This window comes from Capricornis sumatraensis, chromosome 4 (genome assembly GCF_032405125.1).
Source record: "Capricornis sumatraensis isolate serow.1 chromosome 4, serow.2, whole genome shotgun sequence".
Taxonomy (NCBI): Eukaryota; Metazoa; Chordata; class Mammalia; order Artiodactyla; family Bovidae; genus Capricornis; species Capricornis sumatraensis.
Genome location: NC_091072.1, coordinates 54,058,330 through 54,078,504, shown reverse-complemented (window position 1 = coordinate 54,078,504; position 20,175 = coordinate 54,058,330). Strand labels below are relative to the sequence as shown.

Sequence of the window (20,175 nt, the reverse complement as noted above, 5' to 3'; positions counted from 1 at the left end):
TGCTAGAGACAGTGTGTGTTAGTTGCTCTGTCGTGTCTGACTCTTTGGGACCCCAGGACTGCAGTCTGCCAGGCTTCTCTTGTCCATGGGATTTCCCAGGCAAGAATACTGGAGTGGGTTGCCATTTCCTTCTCTAGGGGATCTTCCCCACCCAGTGATCAAACCTGGGTCTCCAGCATTGTAGATAGATTCTTTACTGTCTGAGCCACCAGAGAAACCCTTAATCCTATTAACTTTAGTGATAAAAATAATGTGATTTGGCCATTAACATAAATTGATCAGTAAAGCATAATAGAAAGCTAAGACATAGCCATATATAGAGATACAAAGATGCCATTTTGAATTGGTGGTGCAGAGTTAGGGATTGCTTAGAGCCCCAGAGGGTGAACGTAGAACTGTTACTCACGCAACCTCCTGCCAGTGCTGCAGCTGTGGGTTATCCATGCCTGTGACTAGAACACTTGCTTATAAAGAAAGAATTATTAGAATCCAGACTCACTATACAAGAAATTAAATATGAGATGAAAAAGTTTAAAAATGGTAAAAATTAAACTATGTGTTTATTAGGTCTTTAAAGTGGGAAAAACATTTTATTAACATAAAACCACAGGAAGAAAATCCCAGAAGGAAAACTTAAATAATTAAAAGGTGAGCTAGAACAATAAATTGACAAAATGCTAGACAAGGGTTCCATCTTATTGTAAGAAGAGCTTTTGGAAATACTAAAGAAATGAATAAACCGGTATAAAAATTGAGAGAGGGTATCAGTAAAAAAAAAAAAAGTGAAAATATGTAAAGAACTACATAAAGCCAGTAAAAAGAGAACAGAAACTGCTAACTAGAATTCAGTGAAACCATTATTTGCCTACTACGTTCGGTGAGAGTTAAAACAATCATAATAACGGTGTGTTCAGTTTTGTTCTACTCTTTGTGACTCCATGGACTGTAGTCTGCCAGGCTCCTCTGTCCATGGAATTTTCCAGGCAAGAATACTGAAGCTGGTGGCCATTTTCTACTCCAGTAGATCTTCCTGATCCAGGGATCAACCCTTGTCTCTAGCATCTCCAGCATTGGCAGGGGATTCTTTACCACTGGGCCACCTGGGAAGGCCAGTGAGACAACCTTAATGTTCTTGAAGGAAAATTTGGCAGCATGTTTAAAGAGCTATAAAAATTAGAGAGGGGCACAAACATTTATTTGAAAGGCTATTTAGCTTATATATCCTACAACATAGATCTGATTGAATAAATCATGCTGTGTTCATAATCTAATACCATACTGTGCAGCTACTAACATTTTTGTGAAAATGAAGAGGTGGCTTCCCAAGTGGCTCTAGTGGTAAAGATCCCGCTGCCAACTCAGGAGACGCCGGTTCGATCCCTGGGTCAGGAAGATTCCCTGGAGGAGGTCATGGCAACCCACTCCAGTATTCTTCCTGGGAAAACTGCTTGGACAGAGGAGCCTGGCAGGCTATAGTCCGTGGGGTTGCAGAGTTGGACATGACTGAAGTGACTTAGCATGCACACATGATATGACTAAATCTCAAAACAAGATACCTACAACTATAGATTTATGGGTTTAAAAAAGAAAGAGTTCTCTTAGAGTGATTTGTATTAAAGTGATGATGGTTGTTTATTTTAAAATAAAGGGTGATTTTTATTTTCTTCTTTTCTCTATTTTAAAAGTTTTCCTGTAATGTACATTAATTTTGTGATTAGGAAAAATGTCATTTTCTGTTTAAAAAGTAACTATAGTTTTTAAGCTGTTATTATTATTTGTTGAGTTTGCTGAAAATGAGAATGCTGCCTCTCTAATCATGAATGTTGTTGCTCTTCAAAGACCTTGACACTGCTGAGCCCTGAGATCTGATGGGATCCCAGCAGGAGGTAGTATGGTTGAATTGTCCTTGCCTGAGTCGTGTCTGATAGTATCAGTGTAGAATTTGTGGGTGGGGAAGGTACTTTAAAATTGTGGAAAATGAAATTCTGTTTTTTAGAGTATTACATTTTTAGGTTCTTTACAAATAAGTTTGCTTTTTTAGTCTAATGATGCAAATTCAGCTTTTAAATTCATGAACTCAAAGTACTTATGTTTTATGTTACCAAGTTGTTAGCATAACTGATTCAGTGTGATAGATGAAATTGGTTGCTAGTTTACAAAGTTAATCAGGATGTTTAATGATTAGTCTTGAAAATTTATATATTTTAATTTACCCCACTTAGTTCCCAAACTTTTTCTAGCTTGAGGCTGTGTGTGTGTTTGTGTGTGTGTGTGTCTCTGTGTGTGTGTGCGCGCGCGCGTGTGTGTCTACGTGTGCATGTGCTTGTTTGTAGCAGTTTACAATCATTGTATTATAGATACATGTGAGCTTTTTCAGCTACCTAATGTGAGAACCACAGTTATTTATTTTGCTTGGTTCTTTTTACATAAAAATGCTTATATTAATTTGATCTTACTTCGGCATCCTTTTTGCTGTGCTGTAAAGGTTCTCTTGTTAACCATTTCTTGACTTAGGAGCAGAGTGGGAAGGCTAGGAAAAGCTAGGCAGAGGTTGAGTATGACAGAGTAGTCTATGCTAGAGAAAGGACTAATGGAGGATGGAAGAAAGTGTCTTACCAAGAGGGAGGCACATGAAGCGACAGTGGTGCTGATAGGATTGGCGTGGTCTCTCTGAAGAGAGCAAGTGAAATCTATCTTTAACTCTCCTGATACCTTTCCTGGACATAGTAACTTTCATTTTGGGGAGCACAGTCACTTATCCAAATTCATGGTTTATAATTGTGTGATCCCAAACACAGAATTTTTTCCCCTCCCCTGGAGCTGTGTAGTTATTTCTTTTTTCTAAAAGCTTTGCTTAGATTGCTTAATTGATTTTCTTTTAAATGCGAAGGGAAATCAGCATGCTTTTAGAGCCACATTTGTATGATTTATTGTACATTGATACAGTTAAGATTACTTCGGTGTTTAGTTCTGTTTTAATCATGTTCCTTGTTCTGATTCATATGATGAAAATGTACCGCTATTCCCTAGTGTTAGCATCTTATAGAGAAGTAATTATATTGTGCAAAAATTTACTGAAAAACTAAAACACCTGAAGAATTTGTATGGATTCCTTATATCAAGATCAGATGTGCATAGATCACAGAGACTGAGGCATTTGGAAAGAAAAATATGATATTACATTTTGGGGGAGGGATTCTGAAGATTAAGGGAACTAATATTTTTAAATGGATTTTATGAACTAGTGTTTGGAGGTGAATGAATTGTCCAATTCATTTGTAAGACTCCTCATGTATGATAGGGAATAAATAAGAAAAAGGAACGTGAAGCAGTCTGTAGCTAGGTTTTCCAAAAACTAGATAGTAGACCACACAATTTATTCTAATTATGGAAGTGTCAAAACTTGGCTTAGGCACTTATTGTATTAAAAATTAAATGATTTTTAATGCATATGACATTTTTAAAAATTGTACTTTCTTTAGCTGAATGTGCATAGTTTCAGAAAAATAATAGCTCTGAGTGATGATTGTTGTGCTTAGGTATACCTTTACTGTCCAAGAATTCTAATTGATGTAAGTACAAAGCTCTGTTGAATATATCTCTTCTCCATATATGCAAGCACACCAAGTCGCTTCAGTCCTGTCAGACACTTGTGACCATGTGGACTGTAACCTCCAGGCTCCTCTGTCCCTGGGATTCTCCAGGCAAGAAAACTGGAGTAGGTTGCCATGCCCTTCTCTAGGAGACCCCGCTGACCAGGGATCAAACCTGCATCTCTTCTGTCTCCTCCACTGGTCAGCAGGTTCTTTACCATTAGTGTCGCCTGGGAAGCCCCTCTCCGTATACTAGAAGCATTTAAAAAGGTTATTGTGAAGAAAGAAAAAATAATTTAATGTATATTGTGTTTAAAGTAGGCAAATGATATGTTGGTTACTTTTTTCTCTGTGGGAATCTCCTTTTTAAAATTGGTAATGAAAAGCTATCGTGAAATGGGTCCTCTTTAGTTATTTTGGTCTTTGAACTTATTAAATGTTTGATATTTTAAAAACCTTTTTTTGGACTGATAAAAGTGTGCTTTATTAGTGAGTCAAATACCACAAATAGCTTTGCTGCCAGTGACATTTTCCAAAATGTTGAGCAACTTAAAAAAATATTAACAAAAATGAAATATCTTATTCTCTGCTTTTAAAGGTTAGTTATCTTGTTGGAAAAAAATCCATATGTATTTTAAAATCCTGAAACCTCTACCCACAACACCCTCCCCCCGACCCCCATAAAATGTGCTTAGGCTCAGGTAATTTTTGTGCTCCAAGATCACTGCAGATGGTGACTGCAGCCATGAAATTAAAAAACGCTCCTTGGAAGAAAAGCTATGACCAACGTAGGCAGCATATTAAAAAGCATAGACATTACTTTGCCGACAAAGGCCCGTCTAAGTTTCACAGCTGTGGTTTTTCCAGTAGTCATGTATGGATGTGAGAGTTGGACTATGAAGAAAGCTGAGCACCAAAGAATTGATACTTTTGAACTGTGGTATTGGAGAAAACTCTTGAGAGTCCCCTGGACTGCAAGGAGATCCAACTAGTCCATGCTAAAGGAAATCAGTCCTGCGCATTTATTGGAAGGACTGATGCTAAAGCTGAAACTCCAAAAGTTTGACCACCTGATGTGAAATGCTGACTCATTGGAAAAGACCCTGATGCTGGGAAAGACTGAAGGCAGGAGGAGAAGGGACGACAGAGGATGAGATGGTTGGATGGCATCACCCACTCAATGGAGAAGAGTTTGAGTAAACTCCAGGAGCTGGTGATGGACAGGGAGGCCTGGCGTGCTGCAGTCCATGGTGTCACAAAGAGTTGGACACGGCTGAGTAACTGAACTGACTAAATTACAAACAGATTTTTCTTCTGCATGACTGTTCAGTATTACAGTCTACATTTGGATGGAATGTGAGTCAGTTCTTTCCTAGAGGGACTAATTTTTCAAATTATAAATTTTTTAATTATGCAAGATATCCATTTCATGCATCTGATCCATAAACAAGTAATATATATTTTTAAATTATCAACATGAGCAGAAATTCCTCCACAAAATTGCCTGCTTCTTAGGGAGTGGTATTGACTGAATAAGAATCATTGGCCAGAGAAACAGTCAAAAGAACAGGGAATCCTTTCACCAGGCCCAAAGGTATGAAAGAACTTCAAAAACAAATAGCTTCAAGTTGAGTGCAACTTACTGGAGAAAGGTCTTTTTCAAGGAGCCAACTAGGTTTCATTCTGTAGCTAAGAAAAGCAAAATGTTAATCAGCAGAAATTCCAGAGGGCACTAAGAAATAATTTAGAAGGGAGAGGAGGGACAAAGGACTGGGTCAGATTAAGGAATATACCAGGCAGTATGGAAACAAGAGTCTGTGCCAGTGTTGGGGTGAGACCTGGGGAAGTTTGATCTGCTGTCAGTGACTGAAATAAACATGGCAATGGAGACCTGATAGAATTCCTAGAAGTCCCTTTAAAATGAAAAAAAAAAAAAAAAAAAAAGGTAAAAACGTTAACGTATACAGAACTAGAGTAGATGAATCTTTATATAACTGTTATCCAGCTACAAAATAGTTAGCTCTTAGCTACTCCATTTGTCCTGTAACTTCCAGTAATTCTGTGTCCTGCACAGTGACCTAAGACCGTCACAAGTAATATGAAACCAGAGTTCCACTGAAAAAATGCTCACTGATATTTTCTCTCTTTTTTCTTCATTTGAACTCTGGGTTATGGTGCACTAAATGGATTTCATGAGTGATAAATAGGTTATACGTGGTAGTTAGAAAATTGAGTTTGTGGTTTGTCTTTAAATGGCTTGGGCTAGAGTTCTGACTGCACCCCTCAACAATTTTGTGTCCTTCAGCCTCTTACTTAATTCTAATCCTCACATTCTTCTTATATAAAGTAGTACACACCTCCTGTGATTTTTGTGAAAATTACTTGTATTTGAAATACTAGCTGTCAGTGCTTAACAGTGGTGTACACACCTAGATGATACTCAGTTATTAGTAGATGTTTATTACTATTTTAAGTGACCAACCTGAAATTTGAATCTTGGTCTCTCAGATTCCAAATTCTTCCAATTTTTTAATCTAACATAGAACTCATTTTAATACCTCCACTAACATTTCTTTCTTTGTGAAGTGAAAGTGTTAGTTACTTAGTTGTGTCTGACTCTTTGTGACCCCATAAACTGTAACCTGCCAGGCTCCTCTGTCCGTGGAATTTTCCAGGCAAGAATACTGGAGTGGGTTGCCATTTCCTTCTCCAGGGATCTTCCTGACCCAGGGATTGAACCTGTATCTCTTGCATTGCCTGCATTGGCAGGCAGGTTCTTTACCACTAGCTCCCCCTGGGAAGCCTCTATTGACCTCTTGGTACTGTCTATTGAGGAATTTCTGTACGCCTTTCTCTTTTCTAGAGTTTTTATCATAAGTTTTCATACACTTGAAATGATGAAAATTTATTTCTAATGCTAAAATCTCTTATTCCTCTTCCCCGGTTTTATCAGATAGCACTTCCAGAGTGATGCTAACATCTGTGTTGATCAGTTTAGTTCAGTCGCTCAGTCGTGTCCTACTGTTTGCGACCCCATGAACTGCAGCACGCCAGGCCTCCCTGTCCATCACCAACTCCCGGAGTTCACTCAGACTCACATCCATCGAATCAGTGATGCCATCCGGGCATCTCACCCTCTGTCGTCCCCTTCTCCTCCTGCCCCCAATCCCTCCCAGCATCAGAGTCTTTTCCAATGAGTCAACTCTTTGCATGAGGTGGCCAAAGTACTGGAGTTTCAGCTTTAGCATCATTCCTTCCAAAGCAATCCCAGGACTGATCTACTTCAGAATGGACTGGTTGTCCAAGGGACTCTCAAGAGTCTTCTCCAACACCACAGTTCAAAAGCATCAATTCTTCGGCGCTCAGCCTTCTTCCCAGTCCAACTCTCACATCCATACCTGACCACTGGAAAAACCATAGCCTTGACTAGATGGACCTTTGTTGGCAAAGTAATGTCTCTGCTTTTGAATATGCTATCTAGGTTGGTCATAACTTTTCTTCCAAGGAGTAAGCATCTTTTAATTTCATGGCTGCAGTCACCATCTGCAATAATTTTTGAGCCCCCAAAATAAAGTCTGACAGTATTTCCACTGGTTCCCCATCTATTTGCCATAAAGTGATGGGACCAGATGCCATGATCTTCATTTTCTGAATGTTGAGCTTTAAGCCAACTTTTTCACTCTCCTCTTTCACTTTCATCAAGAAGCTCTTTAGTTCCTCTTCACTTTCTGCCATAAGGGTGGTGTCGTCTACATATCTGAGGTTATTGATATTTCTCCCAGCAATCTTGATTCCAGCTTGTGCTTCATCCATCCCAGCGTTTCTCATGATGCACTCTGCAAAGAAGTTAAATAAGCAGGGTGACAATATACAGCCTTGACGTACTCCTTTTCCTATTTGGAACCAAGTCTGTTGTTCCATGTCCAGTTCTAACTGTTGCTTCCTGACCTGCATATAGGTTTCTCAAGAGGCAGGTCAGTGTTGATAGTGGACATCAATGTCTTAACTATGGCTTTGCTTTTAAATTTTGTTGTTACTTTGGCATAAAACATTTATTTCTTGGTTTGAAAAAGTCTTTTTAAAAGTTCTAAGAGAGATTCTTCTTCTAATCAGTACTAATTTCTTAAACTTTGGTATCCTTTGCTAGATTTCTTTTATTGAGTCTGTTTCCTACCTCAGATATATCTTTGTGTTTTTTGTTTGTTTGTTTGTTTTGCCCCTGCTGCATGGCTTGTGGGATCTTAGTTCCCCAACCAGGGGTTGAATGTGGGTCCTAGAAGTGAAAGCACTGAGTCTTATCCACTGGATCTACAGGGAATTCCCAAATACATCATTTTTCATAGGACCACATTGCCTACTGTGTTGTTTAACTAGTCTTTCCACTGTTGGTCCCTGCCCCTATTAATCAGAACTCTGAATTGCTGGTACAAGTTCCTGCCCCAAGTCAGTCTTGATCATGTTTTATTTATATTCCAGGGAATTGTATCACTAGAACATCTTTCCATGTTATGTAACAAAAAGGTGCAGACTTCTAAGGCTATTTATTATCTGTATTTCTTTGTGAACAGAGCATATGCTTTTCCATTACTCGCCTCTGTCAAGAACTTTAAAGGATCCGAGATCTTAGCCTCTAACAGGCTAACGAGTTAGCCTCCTATGGGCTCATGGATCCTGGTAGAAGACACTAGTCTCCTGGGTCAGAACAAAAACAGTTTGTTACAGCAATAGCAGCAGCCACAATCTTATCCTGTTTCTTGTACCAGTTACCTAAGCCCCAGTTCCTACAGGGTGAGGAGATGAGGGCCAGGTGACACCTGTACACACTTAGTTGCATTACAAGAGGGACCCGGAGCATTGTCTGGAATCTCAACCTACCTGTTTCTTTAATTCATCCCTTCCATTCTGTCCCCCAGCTTTCTCTCCATAATGTCTTGATTTAAGACTGCATCTCAGCAGATGCTTCTTCCATACCCGCCCCGTGGCCCCTGTGTCTGTGAATGTGCCGCTGAGTTTCTGTGTCCTCCTATACCGTAAGCTCTAGTGACCCCTGCTTTGCACAGTGGCTTCAGTCTTTCTCTGTATACATTGTGTAAATCCTATTGCCTTTCCTGCCGTCCTGCCATTGGTATATCTCAGAGTGCCTGCAGAGAGATTATTTATTTTTTGTCCCTTATAGAACACACAGAGGCACTGTATTGGTTAAGAATGTGTTCAGTTACAAGGATTAGATGACCACCATTTCACATTGGGTGTAATGGATAGAGTTTTGTTTTCTGTTTGTGGTTTTTTTCTCCCCCCATGTACAAAGCTTGGAGGTTGATAATGCAGGTGTTGATTCAATTATTTAAACAGTGCTTTTTCATGCAAGCTTTCTCATATGCTCTTCCCATCATCTGAAATTCTTTTTCTGTATTTGCAATTCCAAATTAAACTCATTTTTAAAGTTACAAGTTCTACACAGTCTTTTGTTGAAGATTTACTCTACTAAGGTAGAAAAAGGGCCACTATTGTTGAGTTATCTGTGCCCATACACACACATGCGTACACATCTTCCCATTAGATTCTACATTCTGTGTCTGTGTGGTGTATCTTGTATTACCCTCCAAAAAGTGCTTTAAGGTACACAGTCCATTTACTTGAAGATAGAGTGATAGAGCATAAATGAACCCTAGCTTTAAGCAAACCCTGTCACTAGTCGTGATAGCCTCGAGAAAAGATGTTGACAGGGGTGTACATGTGGAGGTTTGGCTTTTAAGCAGATAATTTAGTGTATAGGAATTAAATGCACCTGTTGTTGAAAAGAACACTTTTACTGTGTAAAGTAGTTTCTGAATGCTCCGTATTTCTATTCGTTATCAAATTTATCTTCACGTACTATTAAAACGTTTTATTAATATTATATAGAAATAAAATGAAAACTGTTCTTTCTTTCAGTGCTTAGATGAATATGAAGATGATGAAGCTGGGCAGAAAGAGCGGAAACGAGAAGATGCGATTACACAACAGAACACAGTGCAAAATGAGGCTGTAAGCTTGTTAGATCCAGGAAGTTCTTACCTGCTACAAGTGAGTATTTAGAAATTCTAGAATGTCACTAGCTATTTTAACAATAGTTTTTTTAAGTTACTGCTAATAATTTTTCCAATTTTATTTTAATTGCATCAGCTCCACTGAAGTACTTTAAATGAATTTAAGTATGTATTTTCCTTATGTCTAAATACCTTTTGATGTAAGCAATATTTGGTCCTTAGATCCTGATCAATGAATATTTACTGATTAACCAAGCAGGTTTAAACAGTATCCATTGTGAAAATAACCAGGAAAAGTAATTAGCTCTTTTGCTCTTAAAGAAGTAAGGTTTAGCAGACAGTTCTGTTTTTAGCTGATATTTACTTTAGAATTACATAGGAAGTAGAGTTGAATAACAAGTTTCTACTAAGTGAAATATTTGAACATAATAAAACACAATATGTAGTATTGTGAATTGCCAGATACAGCAATATTTCTGTATAGTTACACTTTTTAAAAGAAAATTTAGGTCAGTTTCAAATTAGCTGTTATCTTGGCTTCTTGTGGCACAGAGAATTGGAAGATGTTGGCATTGGAGTGCCTCAGTTTAAAGCAGATTGCTCTGCAGAATCATTCCATACAAACTATCATTTGGGAATGATCTGTGTATATTTAATCTAAAATTAATTTGACGCTATTTTGAGATGTTAAGCTGCCGTGTTGTCTTTTCAGCATTTGAATTTTTTTAATGTATTTTATTATGATACCACTTTAAAGGAGATTTCCAAGCAGTACATGCATCTCCCTGTTTTATTGATGAAAAAAGATGAAATATAAGGTTGTCTATTAACTTGCAGGGTTATAATAGAAGGCATTTAGCTGAAAGAGGCAAAATGTTTTGAAGTGGTTTGGATATGAATGCAAAATTTCTCTTTCGTCTTCTCTTCGAGGCAGATACTGAGGTCGTGAATGGTAGAGTAACACAGGTTTGTTTGTTGCCCTGTATCGCAGTTGCTGCTACTAGGAGAAGTAGTGCCCTATTATATTAAACTATCTTTGTATCCTTTGTGTGTCACAACAAAGTTGAAATGAAACCTGTACATATTCCAGGTGAAGAAATAGGCTTAATTTGTTAGGATAGAGACAGTATAGCATTTAGATTAAGAATCGAGACCTGGTTTCAGTTCTTTTCATGTCACTTAACATCAGGCAGCAGCTTTTGGAAAGAGAGCTGATTTATTTCTGTTGAATGAAGTCCTTACCCTTTCGAAGCTGGGGAGCTTAGTGTTTGTTTAGCTTATTCCCGGGTTTAAACCCAGATACGGAGAAGTGTCAACTGATCTGATCTCTTGCAGTTTAACTTGTTTCCTATTGCTTTACTAGTCTCTTCTTAGATCTACCCTTCGTTTCTCTCATTTTGATTTGTTTCATTAGCAATTAGGATGTGACTCACTGGTGATCGTGGTTTTAAGTATCTATTTTTCAGGCTGTGTGCTTAGGGTGAAAGAGAAGCAGAGAGTCTCCCATGGATTGCAGACTGCCACACTGCAGTGGGAATGGGAACAAAAACTCTTCTGTCTACGTAGCTGGCCTCTCTCTGAATTACTACCTAAACTCATATATTCTGTTACTCTAAGATAGGATAGATTTTATTTATAATTCCAACTTTAAAAACAATAAATAGAAAATATTGGCATTAAAAAAATACGTATTTATGGCTGCATGAGGGCTTTCTCCAGTGGTGGCAGGTGGAGGCTCCTCTCCAGTTGCGGGGCAGGGGCTTCGCATTGTGGAGGCTTCTCTTGATGTAGCGCACTGGCCTGGGGCCCCCAGGCTCAGTGGTTGTGGTAGATGGACTTGGTTGTCCTGCAGCCTGTGGAATCTTCCTGGGCCAGGGATTGAACCCATGTCCCCTGTATTGGCAGGCAGATTCTTAACCACTGGACCACCAAGGAAGTCTTCGTTGGTTGTTTTAAGGCTTTCTTTTTTTTTGAACAGACCAGGGAGAAAGACTGTTTCTTAGTATTATCTATGTGGTAGCCATATAGTGGTATCTATGTAGTGGCCAAGAATCCACCTACAGTGCAGGAGACACAAGAGACACGGGTTCCATCCCTGGGTCAGGAAGATCCCCTGGAGGAGGAAATGGCAACCCATTCTAGGATTCTTACCTGGGAAATCCCATGGGCAGAAGAGCCTGGCAGGCTACAGTCCATGGGGTCACCAAGAGTCCCACACAGCTGAGTACACAGGGCACATGTGAATCTTATCCATTCAGTGAAACAGATTTTTTGAAATGAATGAAATGGGAACATGGATTTGGGGTAATAGTATGCTTTATGAAAGGTTAGAGTATTTTAAGTTTCTCTTTGGCTTTTTTCAAACAATATGAAGTAGCAGTAATAAAATATGAGCCTTTAAATTTTTTTCTTTCATTTTTACCTATGATTCTACACATTTTAACCATGTTTTTTCCTAGGTAGTCATGCCTAATCCTGTCAGTTTTTAAAGTAGTATATTAAATCTCTGATTAAATAATACAGGATTAATGGAAAATGTGAAAGACAGGAAAGTACCTTTCTTTATGTATTTTTATAATAAAATTGTATTAAATTTTAAACATTAGGCTTAATTAATTTAAAAGGAAACATATTGTCACATGCTAAAAAATGCAAAAAGCATAGAAAGGAAAAAATAGTAAAAAGTCTCTCTCAGCTACCTGGTTACCTTCTTTGGAGGCAACTAGTGCTTTCTTTTGGAGAAGGAAATGGCAACCCACTCCAGTGTTCTTGCCTGGAGAATCCCAGGGACGTGAGAGCCTGGTGGGCTGCCGTCTATGGGGTCGCACAGAGTCAGACACGACTGAAACGACTTAGCAACAGCAGCAGCAGCAGTGCTTTCTTTTCTTGTACATTCTTCTCAAGGCAGTCCAGAAACAAGTTTATGTTTGTGTGTGTGTGTGTATAATATACATATTCCTAATTTTAGGCTCATTCTTGCAGCTTGTTCTTTTCATTTAATATTGTAGAGAGACTTCTGCGATAGTACATAAAGAGCTTCCTTATTATCTTTTTTGTAACCACAGAATATTCTGTTTTATAGATGTATCATAATTTTTCTGACTTGATCATTTAGTTGAAACATGTAAGTTTTTGATGCTGCAAACAATGTAGTGGTAAAAACCTTTCAATATGTAAGAAACTTACAGTCTTTTGTATATGTATGTATAAATCAGTAGAATAAAACCCTAGCACTGGAATTTCTGAGTGAAAAGGAATACATGTTTGTAATTTTGATGATATTGCCAAAATTCTCTTTGTAGGTGTTAGAGCATGAACATTTTTTCATGTTATTCAAATCTCTTTATATATTATTTTCATTGGCATAGAATTTTCTTTTTTAATGTGAATAGTAGTTGACACAAATTTCCCATTAATAGGATTCCTCAGTGGTTAAACATTTTTACTATTATAAGTACTACTGAAAGTAACATCTATATAAATTGAACTTGTTTCGAACTATTTTCTTCGGCCAGATTACCAGAGATAAGCTTATTGGGTCGGAACAGTTTTTAAAAATTATTTATTAGCTATCCCTCATGACTTGCGGGATCTCAGTTCCCCACCGGGGATTGAACCGGTTCTTCCTGCAGTGGAAGCACAAAATCGTAATTACTGGACCACCGGTGAAAGTGGAACTTGCTCAGTCATGTCTTACTCTGCGACACCATGGCCTACGCAGTCCATGGGATCCTCCAGGCCAGAATACTGGAGCGGGCAGCCTTTCCTTTCTCCAGAGGATCTTCTCATCCCAGGGATTGAACCCAGGTCTCCCACATTGCAGGTGGATTCTTTACCAGCTGAGCCACAAGGGACCCCCAGGGAATTCCCTATAATGCGTATTTAAGATTAAAAATTTATCAACATATTGCCTAAATTACTTGAAAAGTTTATCAGTTTATGTAATCAAGAGCATTTTATGAGAGGACATTTATGAATTTTATTTTACTTCTTTCTTTGATTCATTTATTGATTTTCCTTTTAAAACATTCTCAGGCTAACTGAAAAGTTACAAGTACTGTGTAGAGAATTTTTTTTTCCCCCTGAAAATGTTTGAGAGTAAGTTGCTAACTTCATGCTTTATTATACCCAATACTTCCCTGTGTGTTTTCTGCAAAGAAGATCTCCTGCATAACTGCAACATAGCTCTTCAAGATAGAAAATTAAAATTGACATTGACACATTTTTTTTTTTACCATCTAGTTTATTCAGATCCCATCAAGTTTCACCAGTTGTCCCAGTTATAGCCTAAATTATAGCAAAGGGTCTAGTTCAGAAGCACACATTCTGTTTAGTTGCTGTGTCTCCTTAGTGTCCTTCCGTTTGATCCGTCTTTCCTTAGCTTTCTTAATCTTAACACTTTTAAAGACTATGGGTCATTTATTTTTGTCGTATGACATATCTAATATTTACTTCTGATTAGATTCCTGCTGCGTATTTTCACAGAATTGACGCTATGCTTTTCTCAGTGCGTGGTCTATCTGGTGACACATGGGTTTAATTTGTCACATTGCTGCTGGTGACCACTTTGATCATGTGATTGGGCGACGTTTGCCAGGCCCCCTGCCGCTGCTCCATGAGTGTTTGCGGCTGAGCTCTCCGAGCCTGTAGACTCCTTCGTCTCCGTCAGACTCTCTACTGTCTGCACCCATTGGTCTGTCTAGTTATGTCTGTATCTCTCTAGCAACTCGCTACTCCCCATTTTATCTGATGGGTTTTACCTTGTTATAATCTGTATTAGCTTGATTGCCACAAATCTGGTATCTTAAAACAACACAGATTTATCAACTTGCAGTTTTTAAGTTGGCAGTCTCATTGGACTGGTAAAATTGTGGACCGAAATCAAAGAATAAAATCAGGACGGCATTCCTTTTTGGATGCTATAGGAGAGAATCCATTTCCTTGCCTCTTCCAGCTCTTAGCAGCTACCTGAATTCCTTGTCCCTCTTCCTTCTTCAAAGTCAAAATTGTGACTTTTCTGCTTTGCTCTATCTCCCTCTGACTTTCTGCCTCTTTCTTCCACTTTGAGTGACCATTATGATTACAGTGAGCCCATTAGATAACGCAGTATAATCTCCCTATTTAAGGTGATTGATTAGCAACCTTAATTTCCCTTTGCTGTGTAACCTAATATGTTTGAAGGTTTTAGAAATTAAGATGTGAACGTCTTTGAGGGTCATTATTCTACCTTGTTGTTCAGTTGCTAAGTCGTGTCTGACTCCTTGCAGCCCCATGAACTGCAGCACACCAGGCTTCCCTGTCTTTCACTATCTCCGAGTTTGCTCTACCACACCACCATCACTGTTAATTTTAACACTCACATTATTGGAGCCCCTGTACCCTTTTGTATCGTTTGCTGCATCTCCATCTTATTAGAATACTTCATTGTTTTCTGGTGTAATAAGGTATTGCAGACTCATCTGGAGCTTTCTTACTCCAGCCTTGAAAGCAGCTGTGCCTCTAAGGAGCCCTGATCCCTTTTATTGAAAATGATACTATGAAGCCAAGATCTGGGCTGTAGTTGTGTTCATGTTGTTGAGGTGTCACCGTTCCTAGTCCCTCTCTATGTACAGACCTACTTTGTGTGTCTGTATGCACACACATACATATACATACCTGTTTGCCGCTTACTTACCTGTCTAGCTAGCTACATCTATTTATGTAGATATTGAAACTAATTTATACCCGTATGGCCAATTGTAATCTGATATTGCAAGGCTTAGTCTAGTATCCGTAACTCCCTTTTCTGACATTGGGTAACGTGTTTCACATTATCTTGATATGTTTTCTTATTTATTCAGTTCCCCTGTATGTAACCTCTCGCCCATTGTGACTCCTTCCGCACGCTGATCCCCCCCTCACTGCATGTGGGTTCTGACATCACACATTGGCTTCACCTTCTGCATGAACACTCTTCACTTTCTTCAGGCTTGGCCGTTCCCTTGTGAGGCTGCAGAGTACTGTACCCTCTTGACCCTGCTTGATTCTGACTCCTCATAGCAGGTCACGCCCCCCCCCCCGTGGACCCCCTGCTCACCCTGCTTTGCTCCTGCCGTCCCATGAGGGCGGCTCCTCCCTCAGGTCTGTCTTTGCCCTGCACAGACTGAGGCGTCATGCTGGATTACTCCTGTCTAGGGATGCCTTGTCAACCTGGTTGGCTTTTGACCCACCCAGGCCAGGCTACCACTCTGTGGATGCTCTCTTCATCCTGTTTATTGGGGCTCTAGCACATCTCCCCTGCTCATTCCCTACAGAGATCCTCTCCACACCCTGCACAGGCTGTGAATTCTCCACGCCAGGCCGCCTCTTCGAGGGAATACCTTCTTTACCCTTATGGGCAAAGCCCCCATTTTGGGCCATCCTCCTCCGTGGACGACCGTCATGCCCTCACACTCTGTTTGGGGCTCTCAGTATCCCTTCATGGGGCTCCCTTTCTGACCTCTCCTCAGGCCTGGTAGCCTGACTTCCCTTTCCTGCTCCGTCCGCCTCTCGGCGTTCTGCTCAGGCTGATTTCTCATACCAGGCCAAGTTCCCCTGCTGTATGTCCATTATGTTCGGTTTTCTTATTTTCACCTTTAAGTTATTTTATCAGTTATACCTTACAGATATTCCATTCTTCATTCATCTTCAACTTTGTATCCTTAGTGTCAATACATTGTGTACACCAACCAGTATAGGTATTTTAATTTAGTCCTGAAAGTCATTTAACGTGGTATACCATAGTTTTACTGGGGGCTCAAATAAATTTGAATAACTTGAGTATTATTTTACTGTATTCTGTTGGGCCAGTGTTTGTCTGATCTTATTTCGCGTGTGCTTTTATGTTTGTTCACACTTTGCAGATTGTGATCTCCCATTGCACCTGTAAAGACAGTGTTTGTGGGGTTTCCCTATTGAGCATTGTAAGCTTGAATGAAGCAGAATGTTTTATTTAAACTTACATAAACCAATTTGCTTTGCCAACATTTTCTAAGCTCTACATAGATCTTTCCCCTTTCCTTTGTAATATAAACCATCCCATTGCAAGGAAGATTATTTCAGGAAAAGTATATTTTAAATTAGTAGTATAATAGACTTTGGAGTTATTAAAGGTCGAATTACATCGTCTTTGAAACTTTAAAGACCAGTATAGTCTTAACATTTGTATTTTTTATAAGCAGTTTCAGTGATACTGAAAGTGTTTCTTCTCCCCTGCCCCCACGTTTAGACTAAAATTGTCAACTTTTTAACAGTTATAGTAATTGTTAAGTTATCACTGTTAGCTTGGAAGTCTTTGTGGTCCCTGAAATATAGAGGCTTGTAGTTATATTTGTATAGAATTGTGTATTAACACGTAGAAGCATCAAGCATTTTCCTCTTCAAAATTGTAAGGGACTGTTAAACTGCACTATAGGTGTTGATTTTTTTTTCCTTCTGTGTAACGTTTTAGTTTTGTCTTTTTGTCAGGGCGTAAAGATGGCTTTCAACTCCTATCTGTACATATCAGTTTTGAATACACGTGAGAAGCAGCTCTGGCCAATAAGCAATAAGCCTGAGTGTTGGTCTGCGTTAGAATCTTAACTTGAATATTAGTTATATTGAAATAGACTTAAATCTGATTGTTTACATATCTTGGACTTGAGCATGGAGTAGTTTGGTCAAGTATGTCTGAGTTCATAATTTTATCAGTTGTACCAGACAAGTTGTACAGAAAATACTGTAAAACTTGAGATATGTTTTAAGTGACTGTGTGCTCAGTTATGTCTGACTCTGCAATCTCCTGGACTATAGCCCGCCAGGCTCTGCTGCCCATGGAATTTTTCCAGGCAAGAATAATGGAATGGATTGCCATTTCCTACTCCAGAGGATCTTCCCTACCCAGGGATTGAACCCACATCTCCTGCATTGGCAGGCGGATTCTTTACCACTGTGCCACCTGGGAAGCGCCTTTTAAGTGACTAGTTGTTTTTTTAAAAGCTGTAAGAAATGTAAAATATTAGTAACATACAACTTATTTTTATTAATAGTATACTTCAGTGGTACTTTTAAGTCATTTATAGGTGGGTTAGTGTAACAGTAGTATCATGCCACTATAGTATAGTGTTGCTAAAAACATCCTGCATCTCACATTTCTGTACATATTAAAATTCTAATCTAAATGGGTATTGGTCTCTACTTCTACCATGTAAGGGGAAAATGCCTACATGAAGCCTCAGAAATATTTTTTATTGCCAGGTTTCCATACCATTTCAGTCAGTATATCAGCTGCACACAAATCCGTAAATGCAGCAGAGGCTCTTATCATTTAGCAGTTATGCTAATTTCATTGCAGTAAGAAGTAGTCTGCTTCTAAGTCGCTTCGTTCATGTCCGACTCTGTGCGATCCCATAGACGGCAGCCCACCAGGCTCCGCCGTCCCTGGGATTCTCCAGGCAAGAACACTGGAGTGGGTTGCCATTTCCTTCTCTGATGCATAAAAGTGAAAGTGAAGTCGCTCAGTCGTGTCCGCCTCTTAGCGACCCCATGGACTGCAGCCTACCAGGCTCCTCCATCCATGGGATTTTCCAGGCAAGAATACTGGAGTGGGGTGCCATTGCCTCAAGCTGATGTCATTTTTTGAAATATTTCAATTATAACCCAAATAAGAGGAAGGTGTTTATGTTTTGGACCTTACTGCGTCATTAGCGTCTTTTCTAATGCATATTTAATTTAGATGGACATCCTTTAAGGTCTGTGCCTAAAGTTTTAGTTCATATATAATAAAATTAGGGAATATTATGAAAGAAAACCTTGATAAAATATTAGTTGGAATACTGCTTATAAAACTTAAGGGGAAGAGTTGCATTTGAAATCATTACTTTCAGTGTATACACATAACTTTAGTATTTCTTTCTGCTTTATCTAAATAACCAGGATTAAACATTTTAATCTAGTTACTATGGTTTAAAAAATAGTTTTAAAAAACTAGATCTTTTTTTTTTTTTGCCTTTTAAAAAATTTATTTGTTTGTTTTAATTGGAGGCTAATTACTTGACAATATTGTGGTGGTTTTTGCCATACATAGACATGAATCACCCATGGGTGCACATGTGTTCCCCATCAAGAACAAGAACCCCCTTCCCATCTCCCTCCCCATCCCATCCCTCAGGGTCATCCCAGTGCACCAGCCCTGAGCACCCTGTCTCATGCATTGAACCTGAACTGATGATTCGCTTCACATATGATAATATACATGTTTCAATGCTATCCTCTCAAATCATCACACCCTCACCTTCTCCCACAGAGTCCAAAAGTCTGTTCTTTACATCTGTGTCTCTTTTGCTCTCTAGCATATAGGGTCATTGTTACCATCTTTCTAAATTCCATATATATGTGTTGCTGCTGCTGCTGCTGCTAAGTCACTTTAATCATGTCTGACTCTTTGTGACCCCATGGATAGCAGCCCACCAGGCCCCTCTGTCCACGGGATTCTCCAGGCAAGAATATGGGAGTGGATTGCCATTTCCTTCTCCAATTAAAAAACTAGATCTTATAAAGTATATTCTTTGTTGTTATTCACTTAGAGATATCATATTTTTATAAATAGGAGCTCTATTTTACATGTTTGGTGTTAGAGTACAAAGATTCATCTGTCTTACCTTTAGGGTCTCATAGTTTAATGACAGGTAGATAAGAAACTGTTTAAAGTTGACTTGCTAGGCTTTTGTTACTGTCCCTGCTATGAGATCAGTTGGTGCCCAGAGGAGGGTAAAATGTCTTTGAACCAGCTATTGGACCATAGCTCCTCTGGGGTGATCCTATTAAAGGGCCAGGCCCACACACATGAGTACTTCTTGTATCGTATCACCTGGTTGCTTTTGACAACTTTTTAATTCCAAGGTGATGCTTTTTCTGTAACTGTAGATTACCAGGGAAGTTATTTCTACAGGTTGTCAATATATATTTATTGCATACTGTTTATACTGAGTTTTTGGGGGAAAAAGAAGTCAGAGGTGAGAGACCCCTTCTGCCCCTTTATTGCGTTACTTAAAAATGTGATTAAAGTCATATTTAAATAAGTGATGCAGGCTGTTGTGGCATGTGCTGTGTGTGCTCAGTCGTATCTGACTCTTTGTGACCCCATGGACTGGAGCCCACCAGGCTCCTCTGTCTATGGAATTTGCCAGGCAAGAATACTGGGGTGGGATGCCATTTGCTTGTAGGCTGTAGTAATGGGATTTATTGATTTGGAGTAATTAAGTCAGATTTATTAAAGTTCTGCTCAGAAAATTCAGTAAAGATTTTTCTACATCCTAGGTTTTTTAAAAAAACCTTCGCTGTCAATTTTAAATTATTAACCTGTTGTAAAGGAGTTTTGCTAATTGTTTTGATCACTTCTGTCATTTAATCCCCACAACAACCTGGTAAAGTAGACATTGTTTCTATTGCTGTTTTAGAGATGAAGAAACTGAGATTAATGGAAGTTAAATGACTTAACCACAGTCTCAGAGCTACTGGGTGGCCTGTCTGGTTGGAACTTGAATCTAAGTCTTACT

The 20,175-nt window shown here is 39.0% G+C and overlaps 1 protein-coding gene across 1 annotated transcript in view; it reads left to right on the top strand.

Annotated features, from left to right (window-relative positions):
- PAWR (pro-apoptotic WT1 regulator) overlaps window positions 1-20,175 on the top strand; it is a 114,783-nt gene that overhangs the window by 66,274 nt on the left and 28,334 nt on the right. The window contains exon 2 of the mRNA XM_068970450.1: window positions 9,528-9,659. Coding sequence (XP_068826551.1) covers window positions 9,528-9,659 — 132 coding nt within the window. The remainder of the gene's footprint in view (window positions 1-9,527; window positions 9,660-20,175) is intronic.